This window comes from Microtus oregoni, unplaced genomic scaffold, assembly GCF_018167655.1.
Source record: "Microtus oregoni isolate MIOR12 unplaced genomic scaffold, Mior012 000045F_ref0000178, whole genome shotgun sequence".
Lineage (NCBI taxonomy): Eukaryota > Metazoa > Chordata > Mammalia > Rodentia > Cricetidae > Microtus > Microtus oregoni.
Window position 1 is genome coordinate 9,965,126 of NW_024543219.1, and position 26,704 is coordinate 9,991,829.

Consider the following 26,704-nt stretch of genomic DNA (forward strand, 5'->3'; position numbering starts at 1 on the left):
TAGAGTTCTCCCTATCCCTGCCTAACCCTGGTATATGACTCTAGATTTTTTTATAGTTCAGGTATTCTTTCTCAGGCATTCAAGGCTTCTTTGAAGCATAGGGACAATACTTTTTTTATCATAAGGAACTTGGACCTGTGGATCAGCCTAAGTTCCTATGCCAAGAATTTGATCCTGCAAAACTTCCACACCTTTTGCTCTTCCTTGCTGTTCCATCTGTTTGGATTCTTCTTCGAAATATACTCCAAATATCAAGAGAGGTCCATCTTCCAACACCACTGATGCTAACTGGGAGAAATCATGGGGCGTAGATCTGACATTAGAATCCCAAGTCCTTATCATTTCCATAACAAATGTAGAGTGCAAGACATAAGTAATGACGGCGTGCTTATTTTTCTTCAAATCATTCAGTCCTATTGGCATCCATCTACCTTCTTTGGCTCCCTTTGAGCCTTTAGAAGTTTGCCTTTTGTCAGAATAAATTACAGGGTATGTTGCTAAAACCCTGGGTAAACCAGTTCTGACAGCTCTTGGTGGCATTGTATCCTGCCCTTGTGTCTTCTCATGCAGTTCATCAGTTCCAATAATTTCCTCAATAATTTCAAATCTCTTAATCATTGTCTCATGTAAGGCCTGAATGTCCTGACCTGCAAAGGTTTCTAGTAATTTCCCTATGGCATTAATTTTCTGGTTCCCATTCTGCACCTGTGATTCCAAGTTTTAATGTTTCCTTTCAAAGATAACATCTCCTCCTTGAACACTCCCTGGATATCATGTAAGTTGCGATCCTGGAGGTCTATTCTGTCTGTTACCTTATCAAAACTCTGTAATAACTTCTGAAAGTCAAATTCAACAGCCTGGACACTTTCAGGTAAGTTCCTAGTACCCTTAGATATGGAGTTAATTTTGCTTATCATTTTATTAATCCTATCAATTAATGTCATATACTTCTATAATGACATAATATGGGGAAGAAAACTGAAATTTAATAACCAGTAAATTGAGGTACCTCCAAGGTCATAGAGGCCTCATAGGATTTCAGCAAAAAATATGGCTAGAGTCCCATTAAAAACGAAACCTGCCATTCTACCTGTCAACCAGCAGATGGTACTATTTCCAAGTCTTGACCAGAATCAATGGAATGGTTTCAGGATAGATCCTGTGGTACTGGAGAGGTTATATTTACACAGAGGAAGGAAACACAGAGTCCAGGCACAAAAACAAAAGTCCAGGGAGCTTCCAGCTGCTGATAAACAGCAAGGCTCACCCCAGGTGCCTGCCCTGCTGTGATCTGATACATGGGGTCACGATACAGCCTCTGTGAGAACGGCTGACTGCCCACCCAGTGTCGCTATGCTGTTCTGCTGGGACAAAGGGTCACAGTGCAAATGCAAACGCTGTGGTGGGGATTTCAAACAGCACTTTCTGCTGGATGTGGCAATGGCTTGACTCTGACTTGAACTGCCCAAGTGCTGCACTTAAAACCTGCTCAGAAAAGATCAAACCAGGCAGGCAGAGACTGTCCTGGTCTGTGGATCTTAGGAGGTGTGGGGTTTTAAACTGCTGACTTCACACACAGGCTGCGGCTTAGGCAGGGCTCCTGCCAACCTGGCAGCAGGCATCTGAGCAGGGGGATGGGGTATGGAGAGGTGAGGGGGTGGTTCTAAAACCAAATGGGCACCAGATAAAGCATGAAAGAATCCCACACCTGTTTGGACTTATTATTAAAAGGGTTATTGATTTGAGGGGAAAAAAACTTACAAAACACTGTCTTAAATGATAGCCAGGAAAGGAGTCTAGTCACCAGAACTGGAGTCCAGAGAGAGAGCAGAGGGCTGATGCTGCTTTTTAAAGAGAAAGAGACCATGCCCCAGTGGGCTGGTATCTCAAAGGCTATTGCCTGAAGGTGTGGAAGGAGCTCCTGCAGCACTGAAGGTCTTTCAAACATTTGAAGAATACCTGTCTAACTGAAATATAGCTCTATATATCTAGAAAACCTAACATGACTACAAGCTTGACTATTATAGATGATTATCTATTAAACATTTTTCTTAATTATATATTACATTTTTAAATGGGCTGTACAAAACAATACCTTAATCAAGAGCATTGATTAACAGAATTGATCTTAAATTTGGGCATAGTTCTCTCCAAACTGCTTCTTGCTTTTTGTAGGACAATGTAAGTTATAGGGATGTTCATGACAACATTTCAGGGGATTTCACCAAACAACATTAGTCTGGAAGAAATCCACAAGTTCTCATCTTCTGTGGAACCAAAAAAAGAATCTTTTTTCCAAAGTAACATATTCTTAGATCCATGTTTTGTAATCAAGAGAACTTTAAGTTATATATGTTGGTTTAGCTTACCAGCCCATACAATGAAGTGTCTCTCTGTCCTTAGCTCCTTAACAGTGAAAAAATTCAAAGAAAACAATAATATACATAATTTAGACTGTGTATATTCTACCTTTATATGGATTTTATTTTCTTTACTCATTTAACCTATGACTGCTTGTACTCTGTTTCTTTAAATAATTTTTAAATACCATTTACTTTTTTTTATAACTCTCTATACTCTTTTTCTTCTCTCTCCCAAGCCTACTTATAGTTTTTAAACACACAGTATCTCACTTATAAGTCTGTTATGTCTGACTCTATCCTTACTGCATATCATTATTCCTTTTCTGATCAGGACGGCTTCTTAAAATGCTAAGCTGCAATGGGACTAGGGTTAAGGCTGCTTTGCCTTTTGGCTCTGTGTAGTCTGACAACTTGGAGAAGGTCTGTACATTGCCTCTGAGAGCCGTACTATCCAGATCCAGGGTCAGGTCATAGCAGGCCTGTGTAGTCATTAAACAAGTTGTAGCACTCTGCTCACAAACCCCATTTAAATGCTCCATGAACGTACCTCCAGAAAGTGTCAAATATCATGCTGGCAACAGGGCCCAAGAAGCTGCTGTTTAAAAACCATATGGCTTTTTTCCCTACCACTGAATCAGGAAAACTTGTCTTAAAGGAGCTGCAACACACTGCCACACTGGGAAAAATTTACAACTAAACCTTGGGGTTTCTATGTGTATCTAGAGTTCCTTTTCAAGTTTTTTAGGTTTTACATGAATATAGTCAACCACATTGGAGCACCAATTTGTTGTAAGGAAGCTGCTTTTTTGTTCCTGGCTGCTCAGATCTGAAACAATCACGCAAAAACTGTATTAATTAAGTTACTTCTTGGCCCATTAGCTCTAAATTCTTTTTGGCTAACTCTTACATCTTAAATTAACCCATTTCTAGTAATCTGTGTATTGCCACATGGCTGTGCCTTACTGGGTCAAGTTATGTCTGGCTCCAGAAGACTACGTGACTTCTGACTCTGCCTCCTTTCTCCCAGCATTCAGTTTAATTTTCCCCACCTTGCTCTATTCTACTCTGTCACAGTCTCAAGACAGTTTCTTTAATAGCACATTAAATAGTCACAGCATACAAAGGGGAATCCCACATCACTCATCCACTTTGTTTCTATACTCTACTCCATCCTCTACCAGGCCCTGTTCCACAGCACCCACTCTTGTTTTAAAGCCTTGAGCTGGATTCCCATTCACAGAGAGACAACCTGATGACGGAGTTAATATGAGAGGTCTAGAATCAGCAGAGCAAACCTGACTTTACTTTTGCCTCTGCATCCAATGGTGAGTGTAAGACCTGAGCAGACAGCTCAGTTGACTGGCCTGTGCTTCTCCAGATATTCCACACCCAGATGATGCCAATTTATGCAGGGGAGAAAGGAAATGTGTTTGAAGAGAGTTAAAGTAAGGGAGAGACTCTGCCCAGCAGTGAATTGCAGGCATCCCGGAAAAAACTTTCCAGAGGCAGGGGCCTGGGAGACTCAGTTTGCAAGCTGACCTAAAAGAATTATTCCATGGCTGATCACAAGGGGAGTGAGGGAAGAGCTGGCCAAGTCCCTGCTCTGCACCTGGCCCCCAGAGCATCTCTGTCAGGCTAGGATTTATGGGATCATTGGGTTTACATTCAAACAGGCCTCATTCTTACCATTTGTTTGCCTTGTGGGAAACGGAATGAGGCTAGCTAAAGGGATGATTCTAAGTAGGAGGTGGCATAAACCTTGGTAAAAGGTGCTACTAGTGAGGATTGGGCATCTGATGGGTGGAAACAATCTCTTGAGGTTCAGAGAAAAGCCTCAAGGGTAGAAACTTTGGAGTCTGACAGTTCAAGTTCAAGTTGCTTTAATTTGTTTGTTCAGTTATGTTTTTAATCAGGATTTCTCCATGTATCCATGGCTGTCTTGGAACTTGCTTGTAGATCAGGTTGGGATAAAACACAGAGCTCTGCCTTCCTCTGCTTCCCTAGTTCTGCAAGTAAGGTATGTACAATCACCACCCTGCCAAATTCAAGGACATGACTTATGACAAGACGTTAATGTCTCTGAGACTGTTTCTTCATTGAAAGAAAACTAAGAAACAAACACAATTCAACTGTTGTGTTATTCACCCCTAAGTGGGCCTAGACTCAGTGGAGAATAAATTTTAAATAGTACCCACCTCACTCAAATTAACTTAGCTACTATGGGGTGCCTGTAATCTTTGCATTTTGGAGATTAAAGCAAGAGAATCTCAAGTAGAAGTTTAGACCCAACTTGATAGAGAGACCCTGTCTCAAAAACACACCAAAATACAAAGAATTACTAGTATTGAGGGGTAAGGTGGGAGTAGATTTCTTGTACTTTTTTGGAGGAAGATAACAAAACCCAGCTATAGCTCCTTACTCTAAAACTATACTTACCATAAGAAACAGATGATGTGGGATTCTGCTCTGTATGCTGTGAATGTGTTTTATTGTCATTGATTAAAAAGGAAGCTGATTAACATCTTTACCTAATGGAGTAATGCTAGGTAACAACTCCAAACAGAGATATAAAGAGAAAGTAGGCAGAATCAAGTAGAAGCCATGTAGCTACCAGAGGAGAAAGATGCCCAGAACTTTACTGATAAACCATGAGCCTTGTGGTTAAATATAAATTAATAGAAATGGATTACTTTAACATGTAAGTTAGAAATACACTTAAGCTATCAGCCAAACAGTATTGCAAATAATGCAGTTTCTGTGTGATTATTTTGGTTCTGGGTGGCAAGGAAATAAACAACCAGCCTCCGCCAACAGACAGATCTGGTTCTATCATCTCACCCCATTTACCCAGGGCGTGAGGAAGGGCAGGGCCATGATATCTGTGGGTGCACGTGTATATGTATTTATCAAACTATGTGTGCATGCTCGTGTGTGTTCATGTGTGTGTGTGTGTGAGAGAGAGAGAGACAGAGAGACAGAGAGACTTAGTTCTGCTATCCATGGTCAGCATGATGTCTGGGGTTCTCTATCCAGTCCTAAAACAGACTCTGTGGCCTATGAATAAAGTGACCAATCCTTATCAATTAAGTTGTCCAGTTGAAGGAGCTGCGGGTTGCATTCCTGCCACCAGCTACCGGCTGCCTGGCTAGCTTATGCCCCGAAATAACACAAAACCTGTTTTCATTTAAACACTGCCCGGCCCATTAGCTCTAGCTTCTTACTGGCTAATTCTTACATCTTGATTACCCATTTCTATTAATGTGTGTAGCACCCCAAGGTGCACTTACCAGGAAGATTCTAGCCTACGTCCATCCTGGGTCGGAGCTTCATCGCGTCTACCCCTGAGAGCAGAGCTATCGAGTCTGAGCTCACTTCTTCTTCCTCCCAGCATTCTGTTCTGTTTACTCCACCCACCTATGTTCTAACCTATCAGGGCCAAGCAGTTTCTTTATTAATTAACCAATGACCTTCCTCCATCATCCAGTTATTCATCCTCACCTCTCACCAACTGCCCCATCCACTCCTTTCTCTGTAGCTTCCCACCAGATGTGTGCTTTCTCACCTCTGGCTGTTTGCAGGTACTGCCTCTGTCTTTCTGGCTTACTTCATCTTCACTGTTCTCCACCTTAGAGCCTATAGTGCTGGCCCAAGTCTGACATATAAGCCTTCTGTGTGCTCCAACAGTTCCCTGTATTACAAGTACATAGAATATGACCAATGTGGACATGCTGTCCATCTGATTTGGGAGGGTTATATCATATGGTTACTGAATAGTAGATCTTTTCGTGAGTCTACTGCTTGTCCTAGTACATGGTTGTTGGCTAGATAACAATGGAAAACTATCCAGCATTTAGGTAGATGATGACAAAGTCTGGGTGCAAACATAAGCATATTGCATTCTTCTTGTTTTGTAATGTAGGGGTACTTACATAATTTTTTCTCAACTATGAGTGGTGCTCTCAATCTGCCCTACTGGCTTATGCTAACCTATTTCTAAATCCTTTGAGATTGAGCATATTACTCTTGCTTTTCTGTCTAGGTTCTGCTCAAGTACATCCTTGTTCCTTGTAAGCTCCTCCTTTCAGATCAGTATGCTGACATTCACAATCTATGTCAGGAAGAATGAAAAACCTATAGAAATTTTAAAGAAAAGCATTTTCTGAATGCTGACAAAAATTTACTAAAGTGTTTGCATATTTAAGAGTTTTCTATTAAAATACACCAATTAGAGATCATTCATTTAAAACTCTTTATGGCATCAGTAACTTTTTGGTGGATTTTTAAGGTGGCAACCAGTCCTTCTGCCCAAGTGCTACCCCCTTAAATATTATTCATATCACTAAATATTTTGGTAGAGAGAAAAAACAGTTGATTAATGGTTTACCTGCATTTTTCTCCTCTGTAATAATTTTATGCTGATCCCTCACCTACCCTCTATTAACTTCTCATAGTTCCTCATAGAGGGATGGGACCTTATGAGCCTTTCTCAATGAATGATGGAGTGGTGAAGCCCCAGTATTATATAGCTCTGCTTCAGGAAAACATGGCTGCATGGAATTCCTGAGTGCAGTCATTGTGTCCTCTCCTGAAGACCCAGTTTCCAGCAATACTCCCCCAACTCTGACTTTTACACCCTTTCTTGCTTCCTCTTCTACAGTAACACCTGAGCCTTGGGTGCTGCTGTGGTGGTTAATTTTTGCCAATTTGACACCAACCTAGACATAATGTGGGAAGAAGGAGGGAAATTTTCTGTCACATTTTCCTGTAGGCAAGTCATTGAAGACATTTTCTTGATTAATGATTGATGTGGAAGGTCCAGCTTACTGTGGGTAGCAGCAATCTGTACAGATGGTCCTCATTCCCATAAGAAAGCAGGCTGAGGAAGCCATAAGGAACAGGCCAATAAGCAGTGATCATCCTTGGCCTCTCTCTCTCTCTCTCTCTCTCTCTCTCTCTCTCTCTCTCTCTGTGTGTGTGTGTGTGTGTGTGTTTGTGTGTGTGTGAAAGACAAGGTAGATATGTGGAGGTCAGAGGACACCATCTGGGAGTTGGTTTAATTCTCCTATCATGAATTCCAGGAATGGAATTCAGGTTATCAGGCTTGTATGGAATATGTTCTTAGGTGCTGAGCCATATTCAGTGGCCCCTTTCCCATGTTTTCTTTCCATTAAAAAATAAAAACAGAAGTGTTTCTTATATTTCTCTCCCTCCCTAAATAAGTAAATGCTTGTAAAATGCTATCTAGTAAGGAAAACATAGGGCTGTGCATGCAGCTTGGGGTAGTGTGAGCTTGCCTCATCCATGGGTCCAGAAGAAATCATTATATATCCCCTGCTCTTTAATTTATTCTCATGTGTTGTATATAATCATATATAGGCCTATAGGGAATTTTCTTCAGAATTTAAGATTTCTTATAACTCAACACTAGAATGACAGCCCAGTGACACAGAGGGCAATAAATGGATCTGAAGAGAAATTTTGTTAGTATTCAGGCACACCCTCACACAGCACCTCACACCATCTGCCTGGCTGTATAGCAAATGGTATCCTGTCCCTTTAAGAGACCCTCCGTTCACTCTCAGTCTCTCTAGTGCTCTCCCTCCCTTCCTCCCTACCCCCTTTCCCCCTCTCTCTTTTTCTCTATCCCCCCTGAGGCAAGCAGGTCTCAGCCTCTTTTCCTTCACCCTCCTCCCTCTCTTTCTCTTTCTCTCTGTCCCTTCCTCCCATCCCTTCCTCCCCACTACACCTTCCCTTTTAATAAAACTTTGCACTCAATCTTCATCTACATGGCATATTTGTCTGTCCCTTACCAGCCGCGGGTTGAATCTCACCCACATGCCATGGGACCTGGAAAGATTTCCAAATGTCCCACTGGCACACTGGAAGATGTTCAACACCATCAGCCATCAAGTGTTGCAAATCAAATTTCAATGAGATGATACTTGATATCATTAAGATGGTGAAAATACAAAAAAATAAGTCAGTCCTGGTTTCACAGCTCTGCAATCCCAGCACTTGGTAGAGGAATGTGTGTGTGTGTGTGTGTGTGTGTGTGTGTGTTGTGTGTGTGTGTGTGTGTGTGTGGTGTCTATCATATATGAGTTTGAAGCTGGACAGCAAAATATGGTCTAAGAATTGAAAAGTACATGTTGCATGCTGAGGATATAAGTGACAGGGAAAGCACTTGTCTAGCATGCACAGGTACTGGGACATATGTGAGAGTGTAAACATACCAGAGAACAGGAACCTGCTACATTACTGCTGGTGCAACTACTAGCAACTGAGCATATATATATATATATATATATATATATATATATATATATATATATATATGAGATACCCCAATTACCTACTCATGGAAAGGGGTAGATAAAGGATACATTCTATAACATGAATAAATATCATAAACATTGAGTTGAAAGTTGTTGCGGGAGGTCCTCCCACTCCTCCAGCCTATAGCCGCTGAGATACCAGCCCATTGGGGCGTGGTCTCTCTCCCTTTAAAAAAGCGGCCACTTCCCTCTCCTTGCTCTCTTCACTTCCTGCTCCGCCAGCGACTAGTCTCCCTTCCTGCTTTAGTAGAGGGCTGTTGTCTGGGACGGTGATCTGTAAGTTTTTTCACCTTTAAATAAATACCACCCTATTAATCATAATTCCAAACTGGTGTGGCATCATTTGTGACTTACGCCTTCAGTTGGCACCCATGTAGTTACTTTCTCTCATGACTTGGCCAAGTTATTTATTATACAAGACCTAAGCTAGTTAGAATAGGATATTTGTACTTATTGTATATAATTTCATAGTAGGTTTAGAACTCTCTTATTTAAACAAAAGGAGGAGGTGTTGCGGGAGGTCCTCCCACTCCTCCAGCCTATAGCCGCTGAGATACCAGCCCGTTGGGGCGTGGTCTCTCTCCCTTTAAAAGAGCGGCCACTTCCCTCTCCTTTCTCTTTTCACTTCCTGCTCTGCTGGTGACTAGACTCCTTTCCTGGTTGCGTAGAGGGCTGTTGTCTGGGATGGTGATCTGTAAGTTTTTTCTCCTTTAAATAAATACCACCCTATTAATCATAATTCCAAAGTGGTATGGCATTGTTTGTGACTTACGCCTTCAGAAAGTAGCCAAAGGACTGAAGAATGGGACACTTCCTTATTAGATGATTTGATTTCTCTTTAATACCCAGAATGAGACACTTGAAACAGAAAGTTAGATTGGTAACCAATAGGTGGTGGGGGTCTGGAGAAATGAAGAGTAACTACTAATGAATAAAGGGTTTTTTCTCGAATGACAAAATTATTTTAAAAGTAAATAGAATAATGGTTGTGTTATTGTAAGAACATAGTAAAAAAATACCTACTGGGTTATATACTTTAAAAGAGTAAACTTACTACATAAATGTATTACTTCTCAGTATCTACAGATCACATTTCATGTCCATATATGTTTTGTCTGCATATATGTATGTTCACTGTGTGCATGTCTGGTGCCTGCAAAGAGATAAGAGGGTGTTGGATCCCCTAGATATAAATATCTGTGAGCTTCCTTCCATTTGGGTGTGGTTGTAGGTTGAAGGGTTTGTGCTGAGAGGTATTGAGGACTATTTTTCTCCTCCAGGGGCATGTAGAGTACCTTCCAGTACAGTGAACTGTGGTTAGTAGGTGAATAATGTAGTTAGACACCAGCTCAACGTCTCCATATTCAGTGACAGAAGTGTTCCCTCCAGAAACAAGACATTAACATCAGGTTGTGTGAGCAACCAAGAACCTTGGCAATAGCCTGTGCTATTTGGTGGTTTCCATGGGTCCCTTTGGTGAATGACTCAACAGGCTGTAACCTGTTCCTGGCACTGGAGGTGTAATTTGGTGGCACAAGATATCTAGTTGAAGTCTTCACTCCCCTGTTGTTTTTTGTCTCCCTGTGGGTTCCTTTCACATATGTGAAAGGAAGATTCTAGGATAGTCAGTCACCATATAGTTTTTCAAAGGACCTTTAGTATTGGTTGTCCCTCTCCATTTTCCTTCCTTTACTTTTCTGTCCCATCCCCCTTTCATTAAACCATCCAATTCTAGTTTTCCTTAATAGCTACATAACACTATAGACTTTTTTCTTTCCTTTCCTCTCCTCCCTCCTGGTCCCTTACTAGGTTCCATACCTCTGTGGGTATTCAGATTGAAGTTCCCATATCAGAACCATAACATCCTTAAAAGAGAAAACATACAATATTTGTCTACATGTACTGAGCACTGTATGCTTTTGTCGCTGGAGTCTGACATGGGCACGCACAGAACACAACCTTGGTGCACAGCTGCTGAGTACCATTGTGAGCTCATAGCGCATCACTATGCCCCTAGAACTGTGTTGCTAAGAGTGAATCAGAATTCAGCTCACACTGAACCAAGGATCTGCCCAAGCAGGACGCTTATTTGGTTCAGTGGGGAGTTTTTACCAGATTTTGAACATTTACTATTGGGTTTGTGAGGGTGGGGGTGGTTAAAGGGGAAGGAAGGGAGGGGTAGTAGGCCTGGGAGGGCCAGGAGGGCCAGGAGGGCTGGGAGGGGGGGGGGCGGAGTTGTCGGGAGGGCCAGGAGGGCCAGGAGGGCCTGTAGAGCCTTAACATGCAGGAGGATATGGAGTATGATGCCCTAACCATTCGGGCCCCTCAGCCGTCTCGCTGGTATACCCGCCTGTGGCCCGCATGCCTGGGTCATGGGTGCTTGAGTCGAAGACAGCAGCGATTTCCTTTGTACCTAATTGGGTACGATCCCGTGGGCCGATTACAAAGGGCGGCCAGTGTGGGTGATGTCAAATTAGTCGAGAGATTGATCAATGCCAGTGAACACCATGTTGACGAGTGCGACAGGAGGGGCAGGTAATGGGGCCTGAGGAGGGGTGAGGGGCAGGAGGGGCAGAAACTGTTGGGGACAGTCAGGGTCTACCAGGGAGAAACATACCTTCCAGATCTGCAGCCTGTGGGAGGGCAGATGTCATGCTTAAGGCTCTTCTTTCGTGGAGACCTCTGGGTTTGTACCTGCTTTAAGCTCCTAGGCACCTGAAACCTGCACACCTTGGAAGGGCAGCTCTGAGGCTTTCTTTAAGAGAAGCAAAACAAAGAACTTCAGTTAGTTTACAAATCCCTTTACATTGTCTCTTTTAGAGCACTTTATTGAGGGCTTTAAAGGAATTTAGCTAAGGAAACCACATACATCTTTTTATGTGTACACTTAAAATTTTTTGGTTTGAGTGTTTTGGCTGCATGTATTTTCAGTGTACCACACAAGCATAGGAAGAGGGTGCTGGATCTCCTGGAACTGGGGTCATGGACAGTTGTGATCTGCTGTGTGGGTGCTAGGAATCAAACCCATGTCCTCTGCAGGAAAAACTAGAGCTTGTAAATGCCAAGCCATCTCTCCAGCCCTTTAATGTATATGTTTTTAATGCTGTGTTATATGCAACACAGAAAATTGTATCTTAAGATAAATTTTCACATAAAAAGCCAACTCAAAGCCAAAAAAAAACCCAAAGAATTAACAAGAAATCTTATGTCTGTTTTATGCTTGCTGAGGGGATTTCATAAGGAAATTTTCAACTTGAACTATAACTCTGTCCCCCGGCCCCTTATATACATGTTGTGTGTGTTTTGGTACATACATGAAGGCTAACGGTTGACATTCTCTTTGAAAATTTCTTTTCATCTCATTAAAAAATCATATGTGTGTGTGCACCTGTGCCTCACACATGCCAACTAAATGTGTGAAGGTCAGAAGAGAACTATCGACAGCTGTGTTCTGCCATGTTGTGGATTCTGGGGATTGAGCGTAGGCCATTGGCTCTGCCAGTAGGTGCTCCCACCTGATGAACCACCCTGTGGTTCCTCCACCTCAGCTTTTTAGACAGATTCTCTCACCCAAATCCCCGCTGTGTTTGACTGATTGTCTTGGAGTATACTGACTGACCTAGACTTGCTGGCAAGATAGATTTGGGGATCCTCCTGTATCCACATCTCCAGCACCAGTTTCTCAAGGTGCTGGGGATTCTGAAGTTGGGGTCTCAGGCTTGCAGGGTGAGTGATTTTCCAACTGAGTTGTAACAATCACTGCATCCCTCTTTCCTAGTCCTTGTTTCCTGTTTCTCACTAGATTATAGGCAGGAAACAATGACCCTCAACAGTAGATTCTCCATAGCTCACATGCTTCTTGATCATGTCTGTAGTTGTGAGGTTATTTAGTCTATAGTTATTCAGTCTTCCAAATTAGAGCTTCATACAAATAATAGAACAGTAAATTATTGTTTCAAAGTATTTTTGCTTAATAAGTGTATTCTTTAAAAACACTGAATTTTCCAGCTGTATCTATCCATTCTGCCAATCCACTTATTCCCTGCATGTAACTTAGATATCTACTGTACAGCATACAAATCTACTAGCTCTCAAGACCCTCTCATTCTTAAGATATTACATTTCTCTCTCCAGTCAGCTTTACTGACGTTCTATAAATTTAAATATTGAAAACAATGAATGAGGCTCAATTGAATCCCTAGTAATTTTTGTCTTTAAACTTTTTGAAAATCAAAGCAAGGGAGCTATGATACCATGGGTTATCTCCTTCTGGATAGATTTAATAAGTTTTGGTGCTAATTCATGGAGGTATAAGGCAAAGCCATTTGCTACCACCTGGTGTCTATATTAACATGGACATTTTGTCTATTGACTGAGGACTATGCTGTGTCCCTGTTGGCAGCAAATATAGAAACATTAATTCTGGGCAAAGAGAAATGAAAAAAAAATTAAATTATTGATGACTGAAATTTTAGATTTTTTTGTTTGTTGTTATTGCTATTCTAAATAGTTTACATTTCATAGTCTTAAGAGCAGAAATTTACATAGATACATGTGACCTTTAGAAGTGTCATGGGCCTGTGGATTGTTTCATATTTCATTGGATGTCAGGCACAATGGACTGCATGGGGACCTTTTATTTTGTATGGTAGCAAAGTAAAAAACATTGCCAATTACAGTCATAAAATATCATGAATTTAAGTGGCAGACATCAGCGATGCTAAAGTGTGAAATAAAGAGTAAGGTGGGTGCAGTGGAATTGCCTGCATTCTTACCTACTGGGATGATTACCAAGTTCAAGGCCAGCTTAGGGAATATAGTTTTAAAATATTGTAAAGATACTTGAGTAAAAACTTTCACATTTGCAGTAGGTATAATTCTGCTATTTCTCTTCATTGAAATATTGTGTTTGTTACCATTAGGAACAAATTGTAATCGTATCCAGCAACACTGAGCTGTCAGGTGCTGGAAGCATTTGTACATGCTCTTGAAGATGTGAGTTGAAGCGTCACAGTGTAAGAGAGCTGCAGTGTTGAATCCCCATTCTACAGATGGAGAGATTGATTTGTGGAGCTCATAGGAGGTCTATGTTCTAACTAGTAACACTCGGTGATTAGAGTAGGATTCAAATCCAATCTGAGTTCAATCTACTGGGCATTCTCCTGTTATCCAGAGAGGCTGCTCTGAGGAAGGGTGAAGCTTGTGATAGAGCACTCGCCTTGAATGGGACAGCCATGCGCTATATGCCTAGCACAGAAAATGAACACCTGAGTAGAGAAATAAGTAAATAAGAAAATTTTAGTTTCTTCTTTTACATCAGAAGGAAATGCACATTGGTGTCTACTTGAGTGTGCCTTTACATAATAATCTGTAATTTCCTAAAATGTCCTCTCAATTTGTAGGAGTCCACTGCACTACGCCTCTGCCCAAAATCATCCTAATGTAGTAACATTGCTATCATCCAACGACTCTACCGATATTAATATGAAGGATGATGAAGGCTGCACTCCCCTAATTAAGGTAGCTATCGCAAAACACTTTTGGTATAAAATGGATTAGAAATTATCCTTGTTTGGTTTTTGTTGCTGTGATGAAACACTGGCCAAAACCATCTCAGGAAAGGAAAGGTTTATTGGCTTACAATTCCACATCACAGTCAGTCATGAAGGGAAACCAGGTCAGGAGTTCAATCAGGACCTGAGGCAGGAAATGAAGCAGAGGTCATGGGGGAATGATGCTTTCCCGTGGCTTTTTCCAAGGCTTGCTCAGATATCTTATACTACTCAGGATAACCTTCCCAGTCATGCCACCACCCCTAGGAAGCTGTGCCCTCCCAGATCAACCTCAATTAAGAAAATACTATACACGCTTCCCAGAGTCCAGTCTGGTGGAGCCAGTTCTTCAAGTGAGATTCTTTTTTTCCAGGTGTCTTCAACCTGTGTCAAGTTATCAAAACAAGCAAATGAACAAGCAACCTCCCCCACTACAAAAATGTCCAAACGGTGCTAGTGAAATGCTTTAATATCTAGGTGTGGTGGCACACCTCTGAAACTCTACCACTTAGAAAACTTTAGTGGAGAAGTTATAAATTTAGGAAAGTCTGGGTACTTGAGAGGGATAATATACATGACCTAAACAATTGGTCTGATCCAAGGGTAACTAGTCAATGGAATTGTTGGAATGCTTATTAAAGTTCTTGATTTCAGTGTCTCTTTCTTTATCCAATACCCACAGGCCGCCCAGCGGGACAATGTAGAATGCATCTCTATTCTACTCAGACACGGGGCTGATCCCCACATTGTAGATGCCAATGGCGATGCTGCCCTCCACCACGCCATTTGCAGAGGGAACATACCAGTTGTCAGCAAACTGCTGGAGTATAATGTAGATATTAAAGCCAAAACAGAGGTAAGAATCATTCAACTTCATTCACAATGTACTTCTAGCAATGACACTCAGATCTCTTTCCACATTCTGAAGCTTAAGCAGTCTCACTGAATCTGTTCAGAGTAAAGCACTTTTTCCAAATCTGTTTTTCATAGTTTTGTAGGTAACTTAAAGGAACTCAGCACAGCACATTTTGTTTTAGACTTGGGCTTTCCTTTAAAATTCAACAAGTAAAGAACTTGGGCCCACACATACTTCACATACACACAAACAATAGAAAAAAATAATTTTAAGATAAATGTCTGTAGAAAAAACATAAATCTGTTGCAATTAAGAAGTTACTGATGTGAATTGTCCCTCGGTGATGAGGCTAGTGTGGGAAGGTCACAGGCACACAGGTAAATGTGGAGATTTGATCATTGAAGAAAACATGCTGAGAAGACATTTTCACTTAACTTTTTCAGATTTTATATGTACGTAACAAAGGAGCCAAAATGGGACTCTATCTTAGACAAGGAGCAACTCCATTGTAATTAATGACCTAAGCCTGAATCCAAGATGTTCCCCAGTCAAGTTTAGCCTATTGGCTAAACAGTTCCAAACCTGGCCTTATAAGGCCGGGAGACCAGAGTTGCAGGATCTGGCTGCTACTGACCACATGTGACAGAAAAATCCCACAATGGATGAAACTGTTACTAATTCTGTCCAATCAACATGCCCCCCTTGTAACTGCTCCCTGACTGCCCAATTACTGAAAAGATATATAAAAGATTAAAAAGATAGAATTCCCCATGTCCACTTTAGAAGGGCCTGTATGTCTTTGTCCGTGGTCCTCATTATCAGTTTATATGGGTGATGGACTGTTGCATGTTGGCTATTTCTGAAGAATAAGCTCTCTTTGTGTTTACATACTATTTGAGCCTGCGGTCTTCCTCCAGCATCGTTTGGACCACTACAACAGGAAATGATGTTTGGTTTGGGAGAGAATTTTAAGGTTAGGGAAAGTAGTTTTGAAAAACAGGTAGAGAAACTGCTCCAGAGATGCCACTTGAGTTCACTCATTCAACAGAGGCATGCCAATTCTATCTCCATGTTTTAGGATTGGGGCAATGGAGGCACATCTCCATGGAGCTAAGAACCTGGGAACCAGCAAGCAGTTGTGGGAAGTTCTGGAAATACTGGTGTTCACGGGCATTGTTGGACAGGGAAAGATGTTTCAAAGGAAAAGGAAGCCTTGTGTGTGTGAATCTGCAGCAAGAGCTGACGGAAAATCTATCCTTTTGTGATTCATTTTGTTTTCAAAATCTGTGATACATTTTTCAATTGAGAAGCATGTCAATTTATAAAATGAAATTTTTCCTTTACAGTACGGGTTGACACCCTATAAACTCGCTTTGTTTGAAAATCAACTTAAAATGGCGGAGTTTTTAATTGAGAACGGTGCAGTTGCACCTTCGGAGCTTACACCAAATAGGTACTGTTTCTTTTTTACAATCTTAGTGCTGTTCTTGAGGGTGTCATTGCTTAAGTAATGAACACTAAAATGGTAGAGGGAAAATGGCTTTAACTCATAAGCATATATTGAGAAAGACTAGCTCACAGGGAGTGTGAGCTGGAAAAGAGACTGTTCCAACATAAACAAAGGAACAGTGTGTACCAGGGCTCAGCTTCCCATTTAAAAACAAGTTATCATTTCTAATCTGATTTGATTGGGAATTTTCTACTTGTTAAGGCAACTTCACATTAATGTTGTTTACTTTGAAAAGTGTCAAGTTTATTATCAACACTGAAATGTATAATATTATTATTTTTAGCCTGTTCCTTATATATTTTCTTCTTATATATGTTCAACATAAATATTTTTTTTGAAATCATGTTGTCTCTTTGATCATTCATTTTGCTTTAAGTAAATTTGAATAAGCAAATAGTTTAGGGTATCCATCAATTAGATGATATTACCAGATGCTATTATTTTCCCCTGTCCTGTCTGAACTATCTTGACACTGTGTTAGTCAGATGTGAATCTGTACACCCAAACTCCTGAAACAGCTAATCTGGATAGGGACACTTGTCCAAAATGAGTACAAAGAACTAAGACTCCATTGAGAAAATGCCTCCATAAGATCTGGTTGTAAGGCATTTTCTTAATTAGTGATTGATGGATAAGGGCCCAACACATCATGGGAGGTGCTGTTCCAGGGCTCATGGCCCTGAGTTCTATAAGAAAGCAGAATGAGCAAGCCAGTAAGCAGCTCTCTTCCATGGCCTCTGTAAGCTCCTCCCTCCAGCTTCCTTCCCTGTTTGAGTTCCTGCCCTATCTTCCTTTAATGATGGACTATGATGCAGACATATAAGCCAAATGAATCCTTTGGTCCCCAAGTTCATTTTGGTCATGGTGTTTTATCACAGAAATAGCAGCTCTAAAATGGACACTTGGTATTTAAGACGATTTCAGCATTAAGAATTAAATGATTACCTTTTTTGTTCATACATGAAAGTTTAAACTCAGATGAATTAAAAAGTAAAGCCTGTGTGTTGTGTATGTTTTTAATGAAAATACACTTTGGACATACCATATATTCTAAACAGGTTTAGCATCCCTCATCTTCATGTACTTGTTTTTGTGTCAGAGGACATGCATGCTCTGATATTCCCAACCAAGACACAGTACAACACTGTGTGATGGCTTTGTCTTCCATCTTTTTTGAGGCATTTTTTCTATTTTTATTTGGCACTTGGCCACTTACTCCAGGTAAGCAGGTTGGGAAGCCTCTTTGGTATCTTACTACCTCCACTTCCTTTGTACTATAAAAGTGCTGGGATTATAGATACATTACACAGTGTCTGACTTTTTGTTGAATTCCAGGTATTCAAATTCTTGGCTACTGTGACAATTATGTATACCCACTGAGCCATCTATCTGGCTGTAAAACACTCAATTTTTAAAAGAAGACTTTGGGTCTAAATTAAGAGGTGGCTATAAGTGTATTGCTATTAATTATGGAACTAAGGCTTCTGAGTGCAGAGCACTTTCAATTAAACCTCTAATCTAGTTAGAGGGCCTGTGTTTCCCTCTAAGAAGAACCATTTGAGGTCATTTATTCTTCCTTTAATACAAAATAGACAGAAATTTGTAACGCTGGTACTTTTGAAGCAAATAAAGTGTGCCTGTGACTTTGACAGGGAATAGCACAGTTTTAGGAATTCATGACTAGGAGCATGTCTCAGGAATAAAGTACTTATCACACAAACCCAAGATTTCAGGGTTCAACTCCTCAGAACACCTAAAGGGCCTCATGTGCTGTGTGCATCTTAATCTCAGGGAACCTTGAGGGACATGGGAGATGGAGAGAGGAGACTGTCTGGAAAGTTATACTTTAGATAGTCTTGCTTTTTACAGCTGTTAACAACAAGAAACTCTGCCTCAAAACTAAGTTAGGAGGCAAGGACTGCCAGTCAAGGATGTCCTCTGACCTAAAAAACATGCACTAGGATCAACAGACACAAATGCATACACAGATGTGAACAGGAATGCATATCAAATATGAAGATTAAAAAGTAAGTTTAGGTTGTTGATCTAGTAAGACTGGGGATCATTATCTGCTAAAAAGACATTGGAAATAGTGGTCAAGGTTGAATGTTTTCTTAGTTTTCTGGAGATCACTTCAGCAGCGGTGCTATTTTGGACTGGGTTCACACCGTAGGTGAAAAGTCCCCATGACAAGTTCCAAGACTGTGATGACAGCCAAAGCAGAAACTAGGAAAATAAAGCTGCTGGTCCAGAGTATCCTAGCAATAGGCCCTGAAGTATAGCAGTCTTAGCTGTGACTTGGGAAGAATATAGCTGACAAAAAGTGTTGCTTTCCTTGAGTATGGAAGCTGGTTGTGAGTTACAAAGACTCAGGATTACATAAAAAGGCTTATGAACAAAGAAACAGCCAGGCGGTGGTTTCAGCATTCACACATGAAAGAACTGTTAAAACAATTTGAGGGTACCACAACTGTCATGGCTTCTAAGAATGCAGGCAGAAGGATGCTTAGAAGCAAAAAAAAAATACTTTTTTCATATACTGAGCATTGAGAACATAGTAATCAACAAAATACTTCCAAAGAGTTCTGACAGATAGGACTGTGGGGCCTTAGGGACAAGCAGGCAGATGAGTGGAACAGGAACACTGACTCCATGAGCATATAAATACAAGGTGGCTGGAGCATTCAAAGCAAATCTATGGAAAAAGCACTGATATCATTCGTGTGTGTGTGCAAGAGAGAGAGAGAGTGTGTGTGTGTTTTAATCAAGAGATAAATTTTCTCTGTTTCTTCTCTATGAGGGAAGGTGGGAAGGACAGCAGTCATTAATCATCACCAACTGTTGAAGAATTAGTTTAGAGTTATTAGGCTGGGCCTTGTTGCCCATGCCTTTAATCCCAGAACTTGGAAAACAGGAGGCACACAGATCTCTTTGATTTCAAGACCAACATGATGCATATAGTGGCTTTAAAGTCAGCTGGACTGCATAATGAAATCCTACTTCAAAAAATTATTTGTAAATATATGATGTAAGATATATTAGGGACTCAAAAATAAAGAATTTAGAAAACATGCTAAGTATTTTTATATGAATAGTTAAATGCTGATCACTTTTAAACATATGTCACAGTGGAGGAGCAGCTGCAGTAGAATCAGAACAATCAATGAAAACCTGTGCCAACTCCAACGAAGGTAAGAATGACTCCAACTGCTCCTACCTTCCCTAAAGAAAATAAGGAAGAGTAAAGATTTTAGATCCCCAAAAAGGAGCTAAGGAAATCCAGTATAAATGCAGTTCTGTGGTTTTCAAATATTCTGAAAAGTCAGAATTAATTAAGAAATTATTTCAAAAAACTTTTAACTGTGAAAATATATTGTCAAAACATTGCTTGTTTTATATTAATGCTGATATCTGTACTGCCTTTGAATAAAGGAGAAATCAACTTTACACACATGTGTCCTCCATAGTCACATTGCAGCAAATAGGATTATTAGAAATACATATTCTCCTGAGTTTTATGACAAAAGTCTTGTATTTTGTGCTGCATAACAGTACACAGGTAGGTGTCACTAGAATGTAATTATGTCACAAACCAACCTCAGTAATCAATAACTTTCATTAAATAATTTCCTACCTTATGATATAATTAAAATCTTCTGAACCTCTTTAATGTCTGAGCAATTTCTCAATTTGGACAGTTTTGTCCTACTGTATAATTGTTTTCTTTAGAAATCTCCCATTTTGGGTGAAAACTTTGTTCCATAATGAATGTATTGAGTTTATGAAGACATATCAATCCTGACATGTTTTCCTTTTCTTTTTCTTTTCTTTCTTTCCTTCCTTTCTTCCTTCCTTTCTTCTCTTCTTTCCTTCCTTTGTGTTTTGGTTTGGTTTTCTGAAGAGCTAGACATTGAGCACAGGCTTTGGGAGCATTCTAGGCAAGCACCCTACCCATTATCCCTACTTTTCTCTTTAGTTTTTCTTATAAAACATGGTAAGGGTGAATATCATTTCCATGCTGCAAAGAATCATTCAGGAATAAATATTGGAACAAAAAGCAGAGTGTAGAAAATGACATCATTCTGTATTTCAAAGAGTTGTCTGCTTCTCCATTGAGTCTGGAGAGACTTTGTGGCAGTGGCAGGAGCACTACGTAGTATTTACTTTCATCAGCTGTCATCACAGTGTCTTTTATACCTTACGTTGTCAGTGGCAACCACACTAAGTAGAGAATGCAAAACCCTCTTCCCTCAAGAGGTAAGATGAAGAGAGTCAATATTAATGTAATGGAGACAGCTTTGTGTCACTGTATTATGAAGTTTGCTGTTCATGGCATTTGTGGTGGTGAGAACTGACTGAGGCCTACTGCATAATAAGCATAGGCTTTCCTACTGAGCCTCAATCCCATTCCACTAGTTGGTGGTTCAAATGACCTTCCTGAGTCATGAGGAATGCTTAAAAGCACATTAAGTTTCTCTGACTTTAATCAAGACAAAAAAATAAATGAAGGTTTCATTTCATTTTTGTTTTCTTATGTTTATTTTGGTTTTGTGAGACAGGGTATTGCTGTGTGTTGACTTTGAGCCTAACCTGAAATTCATTCTGTAGACAAGGCTAGGCTTGAAATTACAGAGATCTGCATGTCTCTGGTACAAGTGCTGGGATTAAAGGAGTGTACCATCACTGCCCAACTCAAATGTTTATTTCTAAAAGCAAGCTGCAAGTGTCTAGTGAAGGATTGAGTGAGTTTATTGTTTACATATGTAAGTATGTACAATGATCCTATGTCAGAAGGAAGCCCATGGAATTTGCTGCTGCAGTCTCACAGCTTCTTCTCCGCTACTCTCTCACCTGAGGTAAAGCTCGGGGTTATTACTACCAAGGGAGGGATCTTTCCAATAATTCTTTTCAGGGGAGATGATGCCTGTTTTCATGAGCATCCTTTAAGCTGCATATAAGTCTGGAACACAGATAAAACTAAGGAACTTCTTCCCTCAACAGGGATGAGGAGAGGAATCCTGTTGCACTCCCTTGAGCTGTTAGGTAAAAGTCTTTGCCCCTCTTCTCTTTCTTTCTGTTAGCTTATACCCTGATACAAAAGACAAAAGCCATACATGTAGTCCCAGTGGTAGCATTTTGTACCATAAAATGAACAATTTTAACTAAAAAGCTGAACAAGATTCTTTGTTTCCCTGAAGAACAAAAATGTGTATAGGCTCATGGATTTTTTTTTCCATTTGAATCTGTTGTTTTGTTTGTGAGACACCGTCTCATTGTTAGGTAGTTCTGGCTGTCTTGGGAATCACAGGGATCCACCTGCCTTTGCCATCCATGTGCTGGGATTAAAGTTGTGTGCCACCATCCAGACTCTAGAATTTTTCTCAAGTGTCATTATCCCAAAGTCAAACAAGAACCACAGAAGCTATTTTGTGACACAGTCAATTGATGCTTATACTGGTAAGGATGCTACTCTCCATCTGTCTGAGAGAGATCATTTAGGATCATCTCAATTGTTTATGGGTGGGTGTTTACCTTTAGGTATTATGCTTGTTAAATTTAAGTCTTCTTTTATTTGAAATATTAAGAAAATGAATGAATTCCCCATGAGGAAATTTCTTACAAAGGAGTATTTACTCTAGATTCATCTCAAAAAATTATAATATTTGTCTAATAATTTTATATGTTATATTTCTCTAGCATTGTAATGAATTAATTTTGATTTTTTAGAAGAAAATTTCAGCACTGATATAAAGCCTTCTTGCAGGTAAGGTCTAACAATATATAAAGACTAAGGAAATTCACAGATAACAAGCTAATTATTGGTTGTATTCTCAGATAGATACCGATTTATACACTCAATTTTTGTGTTGTCTTACAACCCCACAGTTTTTTCAATGTATTTTTAGACTGAAAATTTATTGTTTTCAGATCATGGGCGTGAGGTTTTTACTCAACCATCACTTCCCCTGTACCAATTCGGTGTTTTGGAAAATGAGCTTCCTAATGTTTACCACACACACTATGTCCATCTGATACTCCTTGCCTTTTCAAAACTTCCTGAAATCAGCTAGTGAACTAGATCTTCATTGCATTTGTCTTTCTGAAAGCTGAAAGAACTTGGGATCATTCTGCATTATCACATAGTGTTACAAGAAATCAACAAATTGTTTACCTTCTTTGACGCCATCTCCACATGCAGAGGCCCTTTTGTTCTGTGTAGCACCCTTTCATAGTTGGTAGAAGATCCCATGCCTTCCTCCTACCACAGTGCTCCATCCATCACTTTTCCATTCCTTTGAGCTGTTTTCTACACTAACGAAGTCTCTGGATCTCAGTAGATTATCTGGATGTAGAAAGCCAAACTGTGGCATGTTTACTCTTTATGTGTCTATAAAAGGGGCTTTGTCTTCCCCATCAGTAGGACATGAACATAGAGTAAAAGGCCCCTTCTCTTAGTGATCTGCTATCTCAGACACTGATTTGGCAGAAAATTAAAGGTGGTATGTCAAGCTTGTTCTGTGCTCATCTTAATTGATTACTTCCATAATAGAGGACAATTGTGTTATCATTTGTGGTAACATGTATCATAAAGAATTCGATACACATTAGTTAATTGCTTATTACTTATTATTTATTAATAAATTACTCCAAGTTAAAAGGTCCAAAATGCATCACAGTTAATATCCAAAGTGCAGATTCATAAATTACAGTAGCTACAACTGTTCAAAGACACACCTGTAAAAACTATGTTCTCTTCTACTAAGAGTTCTAAACTGTCTCAAGCTGAAATTATCCACTGAGTTTTATTGTTGTTTGTTCATATTTTTATCTCGTTAAGTAAATAGCAATGCTCATTTGGCATAGGAACAGGCAGATTGTAGTTTCAAGTCCACTCATGAATGGACTACTAAGGGACAGCCTGAGCATATCCTAGGCCATGGTATCTTGTCAGAGTGTTAGCAGAAGCAGGAATCTATTCTATGGTCCACAAACAAACCTTGTGAGAGATAGCATCACATGCATTGAGAGCCCACAAAGTAACCTGAGAGAGAGGGGTTCTGTGATGCTCTAGGAAGAGATGATGACAAGACAAGTGGACTTGGGGTACTAATTACATTGAGCACAAGAGTGACCATTAGTTACTACAGCATTAAAAAAGTTCTGTGGAGAAACTAGTGTCTTTCATCGTGTGTGTGTGTGTGTGTGTGTGTGTGTGTGTGTCTTTCTATGTTTTTAGTGGACTAAATTCTTTTTTCACATGAGAAAAAGTGTTAAGGAAATTGTCACCAAACCTAATCAACTGATTGAAGGACAAATTAATGGCTAATGGTAAATCTCTAATGTATTTAGGAAAACATTTGGTAAATTTTTTATATGAATATTAAAATATTACTTTTTAAAATATGCCACAGTGCAGTAAGACCAGCAAGACAGCTAAAATCCCTATTGAAGAAGTCTTTCCTGATTAAGAGAGGTAAGAGTAATGGTGAATACTTGACTACCAACTCCCTAATTTCAAAAACAGCTTGGTTTTTTCAAAATATGAACAGAGGAAATAATATAAAAATGTTATTCTATCTTCTTTTGATCTGCCTTCAAATGGGTTTGGATTCAGAATTATTTAAGAAGTAGTTTCTGAGAAATTGTCAGTCTCAAACTTTATCATCTGAAACATGTTTGTTTATTTAATGTGAGCCTCTGATGTACACGATATCTTTGTATAAATAAAAAGATCTCTAACTATTCCACAGTATGTGTCCTCTATGGTCATATAACCATAAGTTGGCTTGTTATAAATAGATTTTTTATTAAAACCACATTGTGTTTATGCTACATATTATTATATACATCAATGTCAATAAGATGATCATGTTAAAAAACAAAAAAAAGTATTCAATTATTTTAAGTTTTTTGAGAACTAAATGCTAATAAGTTTTTCTGGGTTTTGCTCCTATAATTTCTCAATTTAGACATATTAGACAATTCACATATGGTGTTATGTTTATCTTTAATTATCTGTTATTTAATCTGAATATATCTTGACAAAAATCTTGTCCTAAGAAATAATAGGCTTGCCCAAAATTTAAAGAAATAAATGGACTTTGAGTCCTGTAGGCAGTTCGGAGGATTGAACACTGCTCTTATAAACATTCTCCAGTAGCGCACGCCCTATTGACTATATTGCCAGCACATTTTTCCTTTGGTTTTATTAGTTAGTTTAAGATATGATGATACTTGGTTTATATGATGATAGACCTAATTTCCAGAGCAATTTGCCACAATAGGAGGAAGGCTGAGAAAGTGCATCATTCTACAGTCGACAGCACTGATTGGTGCATTGAGTATATGGTTTCTATCTAAAAAATTGTTCATTTCTTTTACATTTTCCAATATTGTGTAGTACAGGTTTTGTAGTATGACCTAATGATTCTCTGAATTTGCTCAATGTCTGTTGTTATGTCCTTTTCATTTCTGATTTTGTTAATTTGAATGATCTCTCTCCATCTTTTGATTAGTTTGGATAATGGTTTGTCAATCTTGATGATTTTGTTTCAAAGAACCAGCTCTTTGTGTCATTGATTCTTTGTATTGTTTTCTGTGTTTCTATTTTGTTGATTTCAGCCCTCTATTTGATTATTTCCTGTCTTCTACTCCTTCTGAGTCAGTTCTATTTTTTGGGGGGCGGGGGTGCAGTGTTGTATAGATATCTGTTAAGTCCATGTGATTCTTTACATCTGTTAGTTCTCTTATTTCTCTCTTAAGTTTCTGTCTGGTTGAACTGTCCATTAGATAGAGAGGAGTGTTGAAATCTCCTACTATTAGTATATGTGGTTTGATGTATGATTTAAGTTTCAGTAATGTTTCTTTTACTAAGAAACATTCTTTTAGTAAGATTTCTGTGGTGTTGTGGGTGTATTTAGCTTCCTTGGGTGGAAGTTTTCCTACTAGTACTTTCTGTAAGGCTGAGTTTTTGGATATGTACTGTTTAAATCTGCTTTTGTCATGGAGTATCTTGCTTTATCCATAGATGGTGAGTGAAAGCTTTGCTGAGTATAGTAGCCTGGGCTTGTATCCATAGTTTCTTAGTGTCTGCAACACATCTATCCAGGACCTTCTGGCTTTCATGGTTTCCATTGAGAAGTCAGGCATAATTCTGATGGGTTTGCCTTATATATTACTTGACCATTTTCCTTTGCACCTTTTAATATTCTTTCATTATTCTGTATGTTCTTTGTTTTGATTATTATATGGCTAGGGGATGCTATTCTTTTGATCCAGTCTATTTGGTGTTCTGTAAGCTTCTTGTGTCTTCATAGGGATATTCTTCTTTAGGTTGGGAAAGTTTTCTTCTATAATTTTGTTGAATATGTTTTTTTGTGCCTTTGATCTGGAGTTCTTATTCTTCTACTCCTATTATTCTTAGGGTTGGCCTTTACATGGTGGCTCAGATTTCCTGAATGTTTTGTGTTAAGAATTTGTTGGATTTAATGTTTTTTGACCAATGAGTATTTTCTTTATAGTATGTTCAGCACCTGAGATTCTTTCTTCTATCTCTTATATCCCATTGGTTATACTTGTCTCTGTAGCTCCTGTTCATTTACCCAGATTTTCAATATCCACAATTCCCTTGGTTTGTATTTTCTTTATTACATGTATTTCAGTCTTCAAGTCTTCAACTGTTTCTTTCACTTGTTTGATTGTTTTATCATGGGTATTTTTTGGGGTTTCTTTGAGGGATTTATTCATTTCTTCCAACTTTGTCTTCTCTTCAATTTCTTGAAGGGAGTTTTTCACTTCCTCTTTAAAGGTATTCATCATTTTCATAAAGTTATGTTCATAGTCGTTTTCTTCTACTTCTGGGTTAGAATGGTCAAGTCTTCCTTTTGTGTGTCTACTGGATTCTCATGTTACCATGCTGTGTTTTAGGATATTGGAGGAATTTTTGCATAGGCACCTACCATCTCTTCCTTCAAATGAGGCCAGCAGTGTCTTGGCATCTTGGTCCAATTTTTGCTGTGGCTGTCTCGTAGGTCTCCTCAGTATTGGAGCAAGCTGTGTTTCAGAATTCCATGGAGCTCACAGGCTCT

General features: G+C 39.4%; 1 protein-coding gene across 1 annotated transcript in view; it reads left to right on the top strand.

The window, feature by feature from the left end:
• The first annotated feature begins 10,979 nt into the window (after positions 1-10,979).
• LOC121434925 (putative ankyrin repeat domain-containing protein 26-like protein) overlaps positions 10,980-26,704 on the top strand; it is a 38,244-nt gene continuing 22,519 nt past the window's right edge. The window contains exons 1-6 of the mRNA XM_041633909.1: positions 10,980-11,233; positions 14,101-14,218; positions 14,933-15,106; positions 16,453-16,559; positions 19,746-19,807; positions 22,344-22,380. Coding sequence (XP_041489843.1) covers positions 10,980-11,233; positions 14,101-14,218; positions 14,933-15,106; positions 16,453-16,559; positions 19,746-19,807; positions 22,344-22,380 — 752 coding nt within the window. The remainder of the gene's footprint in view (positions 11,234-14,100; positions 14,219-14,932; positions 15,107-16,452; positions 16,560-19,745; positions 19,808-22,343; positions 22,381-26,704) is intronic.